The sequence below is a fragment of the Astatotilapia calliptera genome, chromosome 22, assembly GCF_964374335.1.
Source record: "Astatotilapia calliptera chromosome 22, fAstCal68.1, whole genome shotgun sequence".
Taxonomy (NCBI): domain Eukaryota; kingdom Metazoa; phylum Chordata; class Actinopteri; order Cichliformes; family Cichlidae; genus Astatotilapia; species Astatotilapia calliptera.
Window position 1 is genome coordinate 7,369,209 of NC_137442.1, and position 13,292 is coordinate 7,382,500.

Genomic DNA, 13,292 nt, shown 5'->3' on the forward strand with positions numbered 1-13,292 from the left:
TCAGGGGAAGCCGGCAGCTCCAGTGACAGCAGGCAGCCTGGATCGGTCTCTCCCTCGACTGCCTCTGCTCCTCCGCTTTATCCTTCGCTGGCAGACACCGACAGAGGGAGAGAAAAGCTTTTATCTCCCGGCTGCTGCAGCTTCACACTCTCTTCTGCGCGATCTCTCACTCTCACAGTCCACCCCTCCCTCCTTGGCTCTCCTCCTCCTCCTATCCGCTTCCTCGTTACTCCCGTCACTCTCTCTCTCTCTCTCTCTCTCTCTCTCTCTCTAGCTCTCTCTCTTGGCTGTTAGTGAGCAGCTTTCCATGCTACAAACACACACACACAGACACACACACACACACACACTTGACCCAAAAGCTTTCCTGAATGACAGGCTGCAACAGGGACAGAGACAAAAAACAGCCATCCAGGCAGACAGGAGAGAAATCAAATCGGAATCAGACCGTCGCATCTGTGATAATAAATGAGGAGCTGGTAAGCATTTCAATTTCTCTCTCTCCATCTATTCCCTTCAATCTCCACCTGCCTGTGAAGCTACAGGTTATGAATGGTGTGGGAAAAATGTCATAGAAGGGGAAGAGGGAAGGAGTGAGGAGAGAAATTTAAAGGAATCAGGGGAGAGCTAAAAAAGAGAGAACGATAAGGATGCAGGGAGGAAGCAAAATCCAAGAGGGGAGTGAAATGGAGGCACAGACTGATAACAGAGATACTTCTGCACAATTCAGACCGAGCAAAGCCTTCAATATCAATAGCTGTATCAGGTCAGTCTGTGCACAATTACAGCCATATGGAAGCTGCAGCATTTTTGCATTAAAGTGATGAAGTACCTGGATTTAAAGGGCAGTTAATCCAGTGGATTTGCTGGAAAATCCTCCTTTTCAATCTGGCTGTTAAAACCCATAAACAGTTAATGCTTTGACACAAATGATTGTTTCAGCAACGAAAAACGTGCACACACAGACTGCAACAGCTTTAATCTCTTTGATTATCAGATGTATTTTTGGAGTTTTGGGAAATTTCGATATGCATCTTATTTTCTAACTGACAGAAAATACTCAGCGTTAGCCCTCAATATAAAATTCCACTGAAATCGGATCCATATTTCCAACCCAAAACAGTCATCAATCGCTCTAATTCAAACGCACACATTTATCCCCCCCTCCTCCCCACCTACAGTTTTTAAGCCTCTATAGGCCACTTCCACCCACCATCTCTCCACATAAGTTGAATAAAACCGCTTATGCACGTGATTCTGTACAGTACAGCATGGCAATAACTCTGCAGGAGAAAGATTCATCAGTCACTGGCACCAACACTGCAGACGTCTGAACACACAACATTCGCCTGATCTATGGTGAATGCTTTCACAGAGACACATATGGATGGAGACCTCCAAAAATGCAATACTCCCGAGTGGCGGTGAGGCCAGCGGTAATCCATCTTCACTCATTAACCACAAGCATAAGCGAACACACAAACGCACATGGAAAATTCATGAACCAATAGGAGGAAAGCACTAATCAAGTCCCAGAGGCTTTCATCCCTTCGTGGTGGCGACATGCCATCGTGAGCCCTGGAAATCTCAGGCCGCAAGCGTTGCCTGCTGAACCCAGCTTTACATACAAATCTCAGAAGCTCTAATAATATATTTAGCAGCTCTTTAGACGATGACGCCCTCTTAAACAGAGATTTGAAGATGTTTTAAGATGTTGACCCTTAATGATAAATGTTTATAAAATACTGGAAGACTCGTGACCAGCTGTTGCCACATTATGCTGCAAAGCACAGCTAAAGAGACAAAGAGATTTTTGTGTTGACGATTTTGCCCAAATCCCTTTCTTTGGTATTCTGAAACTCTAAATGTCAGCTTGTGTATTATTATTATGATTGCACAGAACAATCAGAATAATAATCAGAATAATGTAAATAGATGGGTCAAGCCAGGAGCTATGCAAGCCCTTTTAAACCAACAGAAGATCATTTTTTACTTTAGAGAATTAAACTGCAGCTCACACGGCCGTCAGATTTATCCGACACAAATGGTGATCAACCTGTTCAATAAAACCATGACTACCTCTGAAGACACAACAAACTGAGCCCGCTTGCTCACCTGTCTTGTAGCAGGGCACTGAAACTAAAAATTTCTTGAAAATGAACTCACTGGCAGTCACACAAAGCTGCTTTGGCCAATCACAGCCAGACACAGTGCAGCTGGAGGAGGATCCATAACAAACACAACCATCTGCGATACGGAGCTTAACTGTGACATCTAGTGGTCTGGCAGGGTAACTACAACCAAGACTCACTAGTGCAAATCAGAAATTCTAATAATTAGTTTTAGGATCGTTTTCTGTTGATAATTGTTTAAGAGGTGTTTTTGGATGTTTCTACAATCCCAGTACAACAGATATGAGAAAACAAGTTAAAAAAAAAACTTTTATCCCCATCTCAGAGAAGAAGGACTAACAAAGTCCTCATCTGGACATTCAAGAGAACAAAAAGGAAGCCACACATTAGCGTATAAACACTGAGAAGATGTGTCTAAAGCTGGACAGTTGAGGTTTTCTGAGATAAAACAGACTGAGGCTCATTTGTATCTTGTATGTGCTAGTAAAGTAACTTAAATTGCTAATTGCTAAAATGATAGCCCGGTGAGAGTTCCTATAATTAGCCGATGTGCTGAGTCACTCATTTGCACACATCCTGGTCTCAAAGACCTGCAGGGCTTCTTTCCAAAAACGACTTCTTCATCTTCATTATAATCATCATCAGTCCAAAACAACCAGTGGAAATAATGTAAACGTTACACATTTCCCTTCTGTGGACCATACTTCTTTCATTTTCTGTTTTCATGTTGTTATGATGAGTGGCTCATTAAAAAAACCATCTCAATCATTGCATGAAGATATTTTTTGTAACTGTTGTACATTATGATCTGATTTCTTGGCTTTAATTGAGCCTAAGGACTGAGCAACATTAGGCTAAACCTCCTACCTACTCTGTCACTGTTTAACAGCTGCCATGATTAACACTCCTCTACAGTAAATGCTGTTTCGTGGGATATGCTCCTGATAGTGCACTCTGGCCACGCAAGAAGCTTCAGGGCAGAGTTGAGCTTATTTTTCCCCCTCCAAAATTCTGATATTCATAAGCAGAATTAATATCAGCTCTTTGTTTTCTGTCTTAAGCTCTATTAAGTTGCTTTGCATGGCTCACAGATTTCATTTCTCATATTGGGTTTTGATGCAAGCACTCAGTTCATCCTGCATCAAGCATTAGCTCCTCCCCCTTTAAGGCTACTTCCAAGCACTCTGTTCATCCTGCATCTGAAACAAAGAGCATTAGCCCCCCCCCCCTTTAAGGCTACTTCTTCCGATTGGCTGCTCCTCACAAACAGAAGGTTTGAGCAGCAAGTGGGTGGGGCTTCTATGCTTACATCTAGAACTGCATGCCTAAAATGACCGTGTTATACCTGCTCTCAGTGACATCACATAGAGCCAATAGTAGGAAAAGAAACTGTCTAAAATCTAAAAAAAAAAAAATCCCCCCAAAACAGCTCTATGAAGACAAAAAATTACGCAAAGCAAAACATTTTAATGTGCATCCATTTCGTCCCACGTCTCCTTTTGTTAGGATAGTTTTTATAATATTGGTAACCTTGAAATTTCTAGGGCCTTGTGGTAACACTTTCTGTTTATTTGACAAGCACTAAATCAAGTCCAGCTAGTCCGAGTCCAGCAGCAGAGCCATGTGACTGGAGTTTCCCACACCAGCTCTAAAAACTGTCCTCATCTAGTGAACTCGCTGAACTCCTGAAACTCAAACTATCTGCTGCTGTGAGCCAATTCCCTCCTTCCCACTGATTCATTTTTAGCACTCGTTCATTTCTTCCGTCCGGAGCTCCTGCAGTCCGCTTCACATCCCCGTCCTGTCCTCCAGCACTCTTTCACCCTTCATCTCTTTACCAAACTCATTGATGTCTTGCTGAGTCATGCAGGGGTGTCGTGCATTGCTGTTTCTATGGCAACCAGCTGGCAATGTCACCCTGCTGAGGGTCATATTACAGCACAACCTAGTGGCCGACTGAGACAACTGCAGCTTCTCCTTTCTGTCCAGTACTGAATATGACAAAAGCAAAGAGTTGAGTCCACGCCATGAAAATAATAAACAGGGACACGGAAAAAGTTTTGATCGATTTCAAAAGTCTTGCTTTGGTTTCTAGCTTTGTTGTCACGCATGACTCGAGCCCAGCGGTACAAGGCAACCCACAGTAATGATTTAATAGAGAACAACGCTGTCTGCAGGCAAAACTGGTGCAGAAACATTTGGTGGACATGATTCTACGTCAGGATCCCAAGAGCCGGCTGTCTAGACTAAACAAGCTGTCCTTGAGACAACATTCAGTCACGAGTTGCACACTGTTGAGCTCTGCGGTCCAAACTTTAGACATTTATATTCACTTTGAATGTTTTTGATAGCAATGCAAAGAATGTCTAGCAATCTTAGCCAAAACTGCTTCAGTGTAAAACATCTGTGATTTGAACTAACCCCTAAAACTAAATATATCATTAGCTAATAACATCAACTCCTGATCCAACACCAGAGAAAAGGGCACACACTGCAATTTATTTATTGCTTCTTCTCACACAGTGACTCGTGGTCTAACTTTGAAGCTACCTTTGACATAATATTACAGATAGCAAAGGATAAGGGCCCTGATGGAACCTTAACATGTTGCTTTGTGTGCTCCAAAGTAAATCCTTATGTTGGGTTTAAGATGAAGCACTCGGGCAAGGCCCGGCTCAGAGCTTACATATACTTAGGGCAATAACATCAGTTATACATAAGTCACACATAAGCCTGACTGCCTTAGTGCACCTGGCCTTGTTCAGATTGGGGCAAAACAATATAATGTATATGAATCTGCTCGATGATTACTGAGGCACTAAAGAAAACTAGAATGCAGTTAATACCCAGAATGCATCTTGATCAGATTCCACAGCAGACCATGAATACACACACAAACACACTTTGTTTTAACCACTCAAACAATTCTTCAGTTTCATAACTACAAACCAGTTTGCCAGGATGCAAATGTCCAGCCAAGCTCAACATGGCAGCAATAAAACTCTAATCCTGACTCAGAGTAATGCCGATATTTGGACCAATCCATTTAAACCCCAGTTAGCAGTAATGATGCAAACCATAACTTGGTTATTATGTAATTAATTAGTGGTATTACATCATTCTAAAGCCTTCCTGCCCATTACGTCCCTCTAATGCTGACTTTAAGGACTTTGCAGATGCTGGTTTGACCACATCGGCTACAAATCAGAGGAGAACACAGAGCGCCAGAAACAAAGATGCCAAGTGAAGGACACAGACCTGGAAGTGAAGGATGATGGTCCAGATGAGTCCTAATGTCAGTTTGGGGTTCCCATCAGTGATGTCATCGTTCCTGATATTCACAAGTTTGACCTAGAAAACAGACCAGAGTATTTGTTTCTGACACAAAGGCACCTGACTGGATTCAAGACAAGAGAAAACATAACTTATTCTTTTTTCCTTGCAAGTATTAAGAACAGTCTCCCCTTCACCTATCATGCTCATTAATTGTACAAAGCTCTCTGAGATCTTATTAAATCATGTAGCTCCGCCTAAGCTCAGCTATCCGGTCTGCATAATTAGACCTGCGATGAAACTAAGAAGAAAAGGTCAGTCCTCCTCTCTCTGGGGAATGAGATGGAGACAAGGGAGGCGGTTTAAGAAAGATGGGGACTGTTCAGATAAGGAGGAGGAAGAGCTGCAGTTTGGCAGCAAAACAGTGAGAGATTAATTTGAGGCAGCAAGAGAGGGAGGAAGGAAACAATGGAAGAGATGAAAGCAGAGAGGAGCAGATAAAAAAAGATGATGCTGTGTGATAAGACAGCACGAGGAGGAGATATGGCACTGCAGGTTAACCATTTTTACTTCAAGCCTGCGCTGCCACATACATTAAAACACCTTTGAACTTCACTGTTCAAAGGTGAAGTTTTACCTTGGTATACATTATTATTGAAATATATGGCATTAAAAGGGACATTAAAACCAGCAGCTATCCCACTTGTGTCCCCTGAGAGCTTAATGTGTAACACATGAGCACAGTGGAGATTCATGATCGTGTCAGCTGTGGGGTGGGGAAATGATCTTTTGAATCATTATCTCAGTGAAAGCAAAGATAATTGCATGTTTTTCATGTACTGAGAGTTAGCATGGACATTTGTTCAGTACTCTCGTGGGATGAGTCTGTCACTGTGCCGTTTCTCTGAGCTGCTAATGAAGATGCAACGTGACGAAATTTGTGCATAAATAGCGGAAGAAAAACTTGTGAGGGAAAAACAATTATTCAAAATTCAAAATAACCTTCCAGTGGTTTAAGATAGCTGTCGTGCTGCGAGAATATACTAGTATGTAGAATGTACTGATGTTAAGTTTTGCAAAAAAAGAGACAATTTGAAGCATATCTGAAGCTACTTTCAGCCGCTAACCCTAAAAGAAGACTTGTGTCTCTTCCTGGAATCGAACACTACTTTTTTCCCCTGATCAGCTATTATATAGAAATGAATTAACTCATGTGCTCAAATTAAGGACAGTACTGTTTTATAAAAGGGTTATCAAGCCAATAATAAAAATATTTATCATTCAGAAGGGTGATGAAGACAAATGCTGTGTGTGTCCACATGTGAGCTTACCTGTCTCTGTTTGAGGAAGTCCAGCGCTATTTGGACATTCTGTAGTCGATGAAATCTCATTCGGCCCTTTTCTCTGGGCTGCAACAAGAGAGCAGAGATAAGAATCGTAAAGATGGTGAAACAGGAAATTAAATTCAGTGTTTTTCAAGACAGAGAAAACACAAAGGAGGCAGCAGTGAGTGCAAATAAAGCCGATCTCAATCAACAGTGCAGTGAGGTCAAAACACAGAGCAGTTTTATTGACGTGAAATGATCCTCTGGAGGGCGCTGTCTTCAACAGGAGCCGTTAAAGACATGCCAACGTTGTGGAGGCTCAAACCATGCTGGTTTAGCATGAAAAATGCAGACTTCACATCAGACCGTCTTTTCTTTAATCGTAAACAGATTTTCACAAACAAACATCCAAGTTGAAGTTCAGATGGAGAAAAGACTGAGTTTAAGAGAAAGAAAGACAGAAAATCACACACACAATCACACACACACTTTGGCTGTAAGGAGTAGACGAGTAAAGTGCGGGATGCAGATATGGTTCACACCGTGCTGGTAAAGAGAAGGTTCACTCAGGATTAATCATTACAGACTGAAAGGAGAGGAGAGTTTTTTCCACTTTATTCATTACTGTGTTTGTATTATTTAACTGACATATAATAAATCTTACATTTTACCTGTACAAAGCTACATTTCTAATGTATGTAAAATTCAATCAGGATTAAACAGGGATGCGCTTATTTACTGGCCAGTACAAAGACATCACGAGGAAAACTGGAATTAAAATAAATCAACTGCTAATGGAAAATTTATAATGCGCCCAGAATTTAACACCATTTGCCCAATGAGAAAGAAATACTTTTAATTAGTTTTATAATTATTCACAATTTGTGTAACATTTGAGTTCCTGGACTCAGTTTTGATCATTTTCATCTTTACTCTTCAAAGGAAACAGATTTGCTTTATAAATTAAATAGAAGTAAGAAATATTTGTGTCATATCACAGACTATACATAAAAGATGGATGCAGTTTTTTTTTTAAAAACTAGGTATCATATGCAGTGTGGATCTCACAGAGAAACTTCTTACAAAAATGAGTTCTTAACCATGAGGCAACCACGCGCTGCACCATACTCCTTTTTATCTTCTATTTTACTCTCAGTCGGACCATAATTTAGAAAATGATCGTCATCTTGTCTTCCCTAAGATTTAAAACAATCGACTGACATCATAAACTAACCAGGAAATTGTTTACAGTGCCCATAAATCCAATGAGAAGTAGGCTAACCTTCCCATAGACTTCAACACAATCTGACTTCTTTTTGCTATCACAGTCGCCGCCACCTGCTGGCCATTAGAAACAATGCAGGTACAGGCACTTCCGCATACGCTACATTTTGCTGTGACATGCAAAATAGCAGCTATCTGTTGAGTGAAAACACACTTTAATAACGCTGTTTTTGAAAGTTTATGATATTTCGTTTTATATTTATTTATATATTTATCAATCTAACAGTCAAAGAGAAGAAAGTGGAAAATTTAACTAGGAGTATCGATGCTATCACCCAACAGAAACGGCGACGCCCTGTAGTGACACAGTAATGCAGCACTGACTCGTGCCATGTACAGTTTTGTAGGTCAAAAGTCAGTGGCACAGCACTCTCATGCGGCCTCGCAGCTCCGCCTATGGGAGCAGAGGGTGAAGCTGAAGGGGTCAAAGGTCAGGAGTGAGAGTGTGAGCGGTGGCGGGTGGAGGTGCAGAGGGCTTCGAGTTCGAACATACTCCCTGAGCTCCTTCCTCCTCCTCATCCTCCCCTCCGAGCGAGATGAGAGGGGGGGCCCGCGAGGCGTATGCCCTTTTCAATGGAGGGCCGCTCTTCTGTTGCTATGGTAACAGAAGGGTGGAAATGCACAAGAAGAGGAAAGGGGAAAAAAAAAAAAAACAGAGGAAGAAGAGATGCAGGATGAGAACGGCTGAATAACAGAACAGAATGAGGATGAAACATAAAAGCTCAGTAGCTGTAAATTAAGGAAAGAATATAAATGGCTCAAAAGGATCACTCAGCATAAACAGACAATTCAAATCAGCTGGGCACATCCGTCTGCTGACAGGCCCACGTCCATCTACTGAAGCCTACAAAACAAACTCTGTGGTAGGACTGTTTAGTCAATGACTCTTTACACATTCATGCATGAACCTCAAATAGTTGCAGCACACCACGTGAAACCGTCGTGTTAACCTCTGGTGGTTTGACACGGACGCCAGGACACAGTGACAGCTGTGGTTTGGTGTGATGCAACAACTAAGCTCTCTCTACACCAAAGGTTAAGAGATGAAACAAGCAAAAAAGCAGTGCACTTCATCCTGGAAAGTTCACCTGTAAATGCACACGGGCAGAAATGTCTGGATATGGAAAAACAGGAATTTTAATATCTAATTCCATCACAGCTAAGCCTGCATACAAATAGTCTAGTATTGAATATTTGTTTCATATGTAGTTGATTTGGATAGCCTACTTGTTGAACATCCCTCTCTATCACAGAAGTGATTAGTATGCTTCAGTTCACCTCATCGCTGCTAACTTTAGCCTCTTTTTACACCTCTAACAGATTTTTATTATTAAATTAGGGCTAGCAAAGAAGCTATGGACAGTATCCTCCTTCTGTGTTACATCTTGCTCTACAGGTACAGGAACAGCTCTCTCTTGCTGTTGTGTTTATTGGGCGAGGCCTTGGAAAGTGTGAGGGGGGAAAAGTAAGACCTGCGTCTGCTTCCAATTTTCTCTATAAGAAATAATTTTACAGGTAAATGCCAAAGTTATGCTGAAGCTAATTTTGTTGCAGTTAGGAAATTATACAACTTAATGCCCCCACAGCAGCTCTGAGGCTCAAAAAAAGGGCAGTGGGTAAAGCCCTAATCAGTGAGACTCTACAACAGTGAGGAAATGATGATGGCCTCATCACAGTTTGTCCTCTTCTCTATGAAACACTTATTATGTCTGACTGTTGCGCTGTCAGTCTCCCTCAATCCGATCTGATGTCCTGAAGGTGACGTCGTCAGGTGACACTGTCCCCTGTGTGCGTGTGCTCCTGCAGACCTGAGTCAGCAGTCCCTTTACATTAATCTACCTGTCTGCAACTAGACCATTCAGAGACTGACTCGTAGATTCTTACATCATCATCAAAAACAGGAGGGAAACTGAGGACGATGGCCCGACATCATTGTCCCAAAATTGCCCAAGAAGTCATGTGTGAAACCGGCTTACATAACAGTCACTGGATTTGTATGCTTGGAATTGGAACAACAGCGTGTGCGTGATGGAAAATATCGCAGTGAGATACGAGATGAATGTGTGTGTCAGAGATAAAAATCCCTTACCAGGGTGACTCCAGAGAGGACTTCCAGCAAGGAAATCAGGTTGTGTCCATCTCTCAGGTCCTCATACAGGTCTGTGATGTGCTTCCTCACCTAAGAGAGAGGCAGGGATGTAAAGGAAGGAGAGAGGGAGCAGGGACAGACAGGAAATGAACAGGGAGGAGGAAGAAAAGGGAGAAAGAAAAAAAAAAGTTAATTTTACACTGCAGTCATCCCTCTGTTGACATCTGTCAGGCCGATTGCCCCACAGCTGACAGGCCTGGTGACAGCGGTTGCCTGGCCAACAGAGATGAAGCACCAGCTGTGCCCTCTTGTCTCCGTTGCCATGATGTTGCCTTGAAATAAACCAGGGTGGCAGCGGGTCGTCACTGCTGGCGGTCACTGACACAGTGACTCAGCGAGCGGGCCGAGCAGAGCGATCAGCATCAGTGGCGGTTTTGTGTGAAAGCGGGACACTCAGTGGGACGGATGGACGGACAGACAAACGGAGACTGTTTGAGGCTCAGCAGAGAGGGAAAACTGGATCAAGCAGCGAAGAGTGAGCAAAGCTTTACGGGAAAGAGGAAAAAAGAGACTAATACGACAGCTGCACCATGCTGAAACCTCCGAGGCAGAAAAAAAATTCAATGCAGGAAACAAAAACAGGTGTCCAGTTCCTCTAGAGCCTCAAATCCCCACAGATACCCACGTTAAAGTGCCCAGCTGAACGGCATTAAAAAGCAGCATTAAAAAACATTGTGATTGCTAATATGCTAATGCTGAAGCTTTAAATGCGGATCCCATCAACTAACAGGTGATGTCATGAGGCATCCATCTTTCATATACAGTTTATTAGCTCTTAAATTGGTTAAGTGTTTTACTTACAGTCCCATCTGCCACTGATAAACATTGTAATGATGTAACAATTTACAGTGTAATTACTGTCAACATGGAATGAAATCTACATATTTTTGCTTTGATGCTTCTGTTTCTAAAAGACAGACAAGTGGCAACTTTGTCTCTCACCTGTGAAATATTAATTACGGCATCCTGCCCTGCACATTAGAATTTAGCGAGCAGACGTGAACCTGACATGAACTAACCATGTCTAAAACTAGGTTGTTTCCCCACCATAGACCTCCTTTCTAAATCTCCAGTTTGAAATACAGGCACTAGACAGACTCTTAAAAGGCACAGCCAAACAAGAACAAAAGCTTTTCTTTTGTAAATAAAACATTTCAGTGCGAGCGTTCTTCATCAGAAAGAGCGAGGAAAGTGAGAAAAACTGGCAGGCGGCAAAGGTCGACCGAAGTGCTTCAAAAATGCAGACCCACTTATGTAAGCAAGGACAAACGTCCACCTGCATTAGAGGGATTTTTACTGCTTCGCGCAGCACCAGCAGGAACTCGGGTTTGCTGCATTCCTGGAAAATGCACTGCCATGTGTTTCCAGAAGAGGGCAAGACAGGCACAAGAGTAGGCTGCCGGAACATGACTGCAGACTCACCGAATCAGGTACAAATGATAAAGATATAATCTAAAATAAATAACATCACCTTTAAGTTAATGCAGAGTATCATTACATAACTTATCACCCATTCTTGTTAAAGATAAGATACCCCAAGGGCTTCAGTTTTAATCAGCAGTCACAGAAGTAGCAGCACTCCACCCTTTGTCCTCAATAACCTCTTCTCCTAAACCTCATTTCACTGTCTATTTTTCTCTCCCTCGCTCATCTGTGTCACTTCCTCACCCTCCTCTCGCTGCCTCCGCGTCTCTGTGGAAGGGTGACACGAGCTGCTTCGGAGGCACGCTGATGTAACGAGTGTTAATTAGATGACAGGAAGACATGGTGTATCCACCAGTGCCTGGAAATGAGGTGCAGTTTATTGTCTAATAGTGCCCGAGTGTGTCACAGGCTCAACATGGCACACAGTTCATAGCCCTCATCCTCAGTTTACTGTAAGCTCTGCATGTCACTGCCAATAAACCATCATCCTAATACCTTCAGTCACTTTCAGTAATTCAGATGGACATGCTAGCTGCTGCAGCAACACTGCAACAACTTCACCTTCTTCAGCAGCTTTTTAGACCATAAATAACTACAACAAATCTGTATCTGAAATTGACTTCTGCTCAGAAAGGACTGTTATTTTGAGCTTAACACTGAGTTTAACCGCCTTTTGTATATTATAATACAGCAGTGCATGAACCAAATCTTGGCTAACAAAGTTTAAATTCGGTTCCTCGTTCTTCTGTTTGTCAGGGGAAACAAAGACATTATTTGAGTTCAGCTCCACAGAGTCATTGAAGGTGCTGTTGACCGTATGAGCTCAGAAAATATTTTAAAACAAAGTCTCAGCAATTAGTGGATAAAAAAATGAACATTCAGCCTGACTTTTTGGGCTAAAATGTAAAACTATTCACATTGTTGGAATTACTTCTCATTGAAAATGAAATTAGCTGCTATAAGATGCAACAGAGCTCAGCGCTGTGCCACTGTCACTGAATTTAAAACTGCAATTTAAACCCAAATTGATCTTTTGATCAGCTGTTTTAAGGGACGCCGCTCCCTAAGCCAGCTGTGCCTGATGTGCAGTGACAGCAGATGCTTCTGGCACTAAAGCATACTGTCATACAGAGCCAATGTTAAAATACCCCAGGCTGCCTGACAGCACCTGGAGCTTCCGGCACAGTGAACACAAATGTAGGTCACGCTGATTTTGGACAAAAATACAACACCTATCAGTTCAAACAGCATTTTGTCACATTTGGATACATTTGGATTGAAAGCTATAGTAAGACAACAGAATAGATGATGGAAATTATTTGATGCCAGTTATAAACGTGTTTCGTGGACTGACATGCCGTTTAATGTGATAGGACTTGCATGATCAGCCAAAACAAACAAAATCCGTGTGTTGCCACACAAGGGTCACAGAAATGGATAACCTGTGCTATAAGGTGGCAGTTCAGTCTTTGCCTTGGGCGCAGTCCGTGATCATTTCAGTGTTTTCTTCAAGCTCAGACAGAGATTTGAGTGGGTGACGACACACTGCACTAATCGATGAGTGATGAGCCCAAAGTTTTTTTGAGAGAAGCATAAACAAGCTTGCTGCTATGTTTGAGTCCATGAAACACAACATCTGGCCCCTCAGGACCTCATATTTTACGTTTTAAGTAAACTACACAAGTCCTCTTCTCAACCTTTCAA

The 13,292-nt window shown here is 42.2% G+C and overlaps 1 protein-coding gene across 4 annotated transcripts in view; it reads right to left on the reverse strand.

The window, feature by feature from the left end:
* The window catches only part of macf1a (microtubule actin crosslinking factor 1a), a 235,137-nt gene that overhangs the window by 119,643 nt on the left and 102,202 nt on the right, over positions 1–13,292 (reverse strand). For all 4 annotated transcript variants that reach the window (XM_080296149.1, XM_080296146.1, XM_080296147.1 and 1 more), the window contains 3 exons: positions 10,104–10,193; positions 6,737–6,814; positions 5,391–5,483 (listed from right to left, as the gene is read on the reverse strand). In XM_080296149.1, coding sequence (XP_080152275.1) covers positions 5,391–5,483; positions 6,737–6,814; positions 10,104–10,193 — 261 coding nt within the window. The remainder of the gene's footprint in view (positions 1–5,390; positions 5,484–6,736; positions 6,815–10,103; positions 10,194–13,292) is intronic.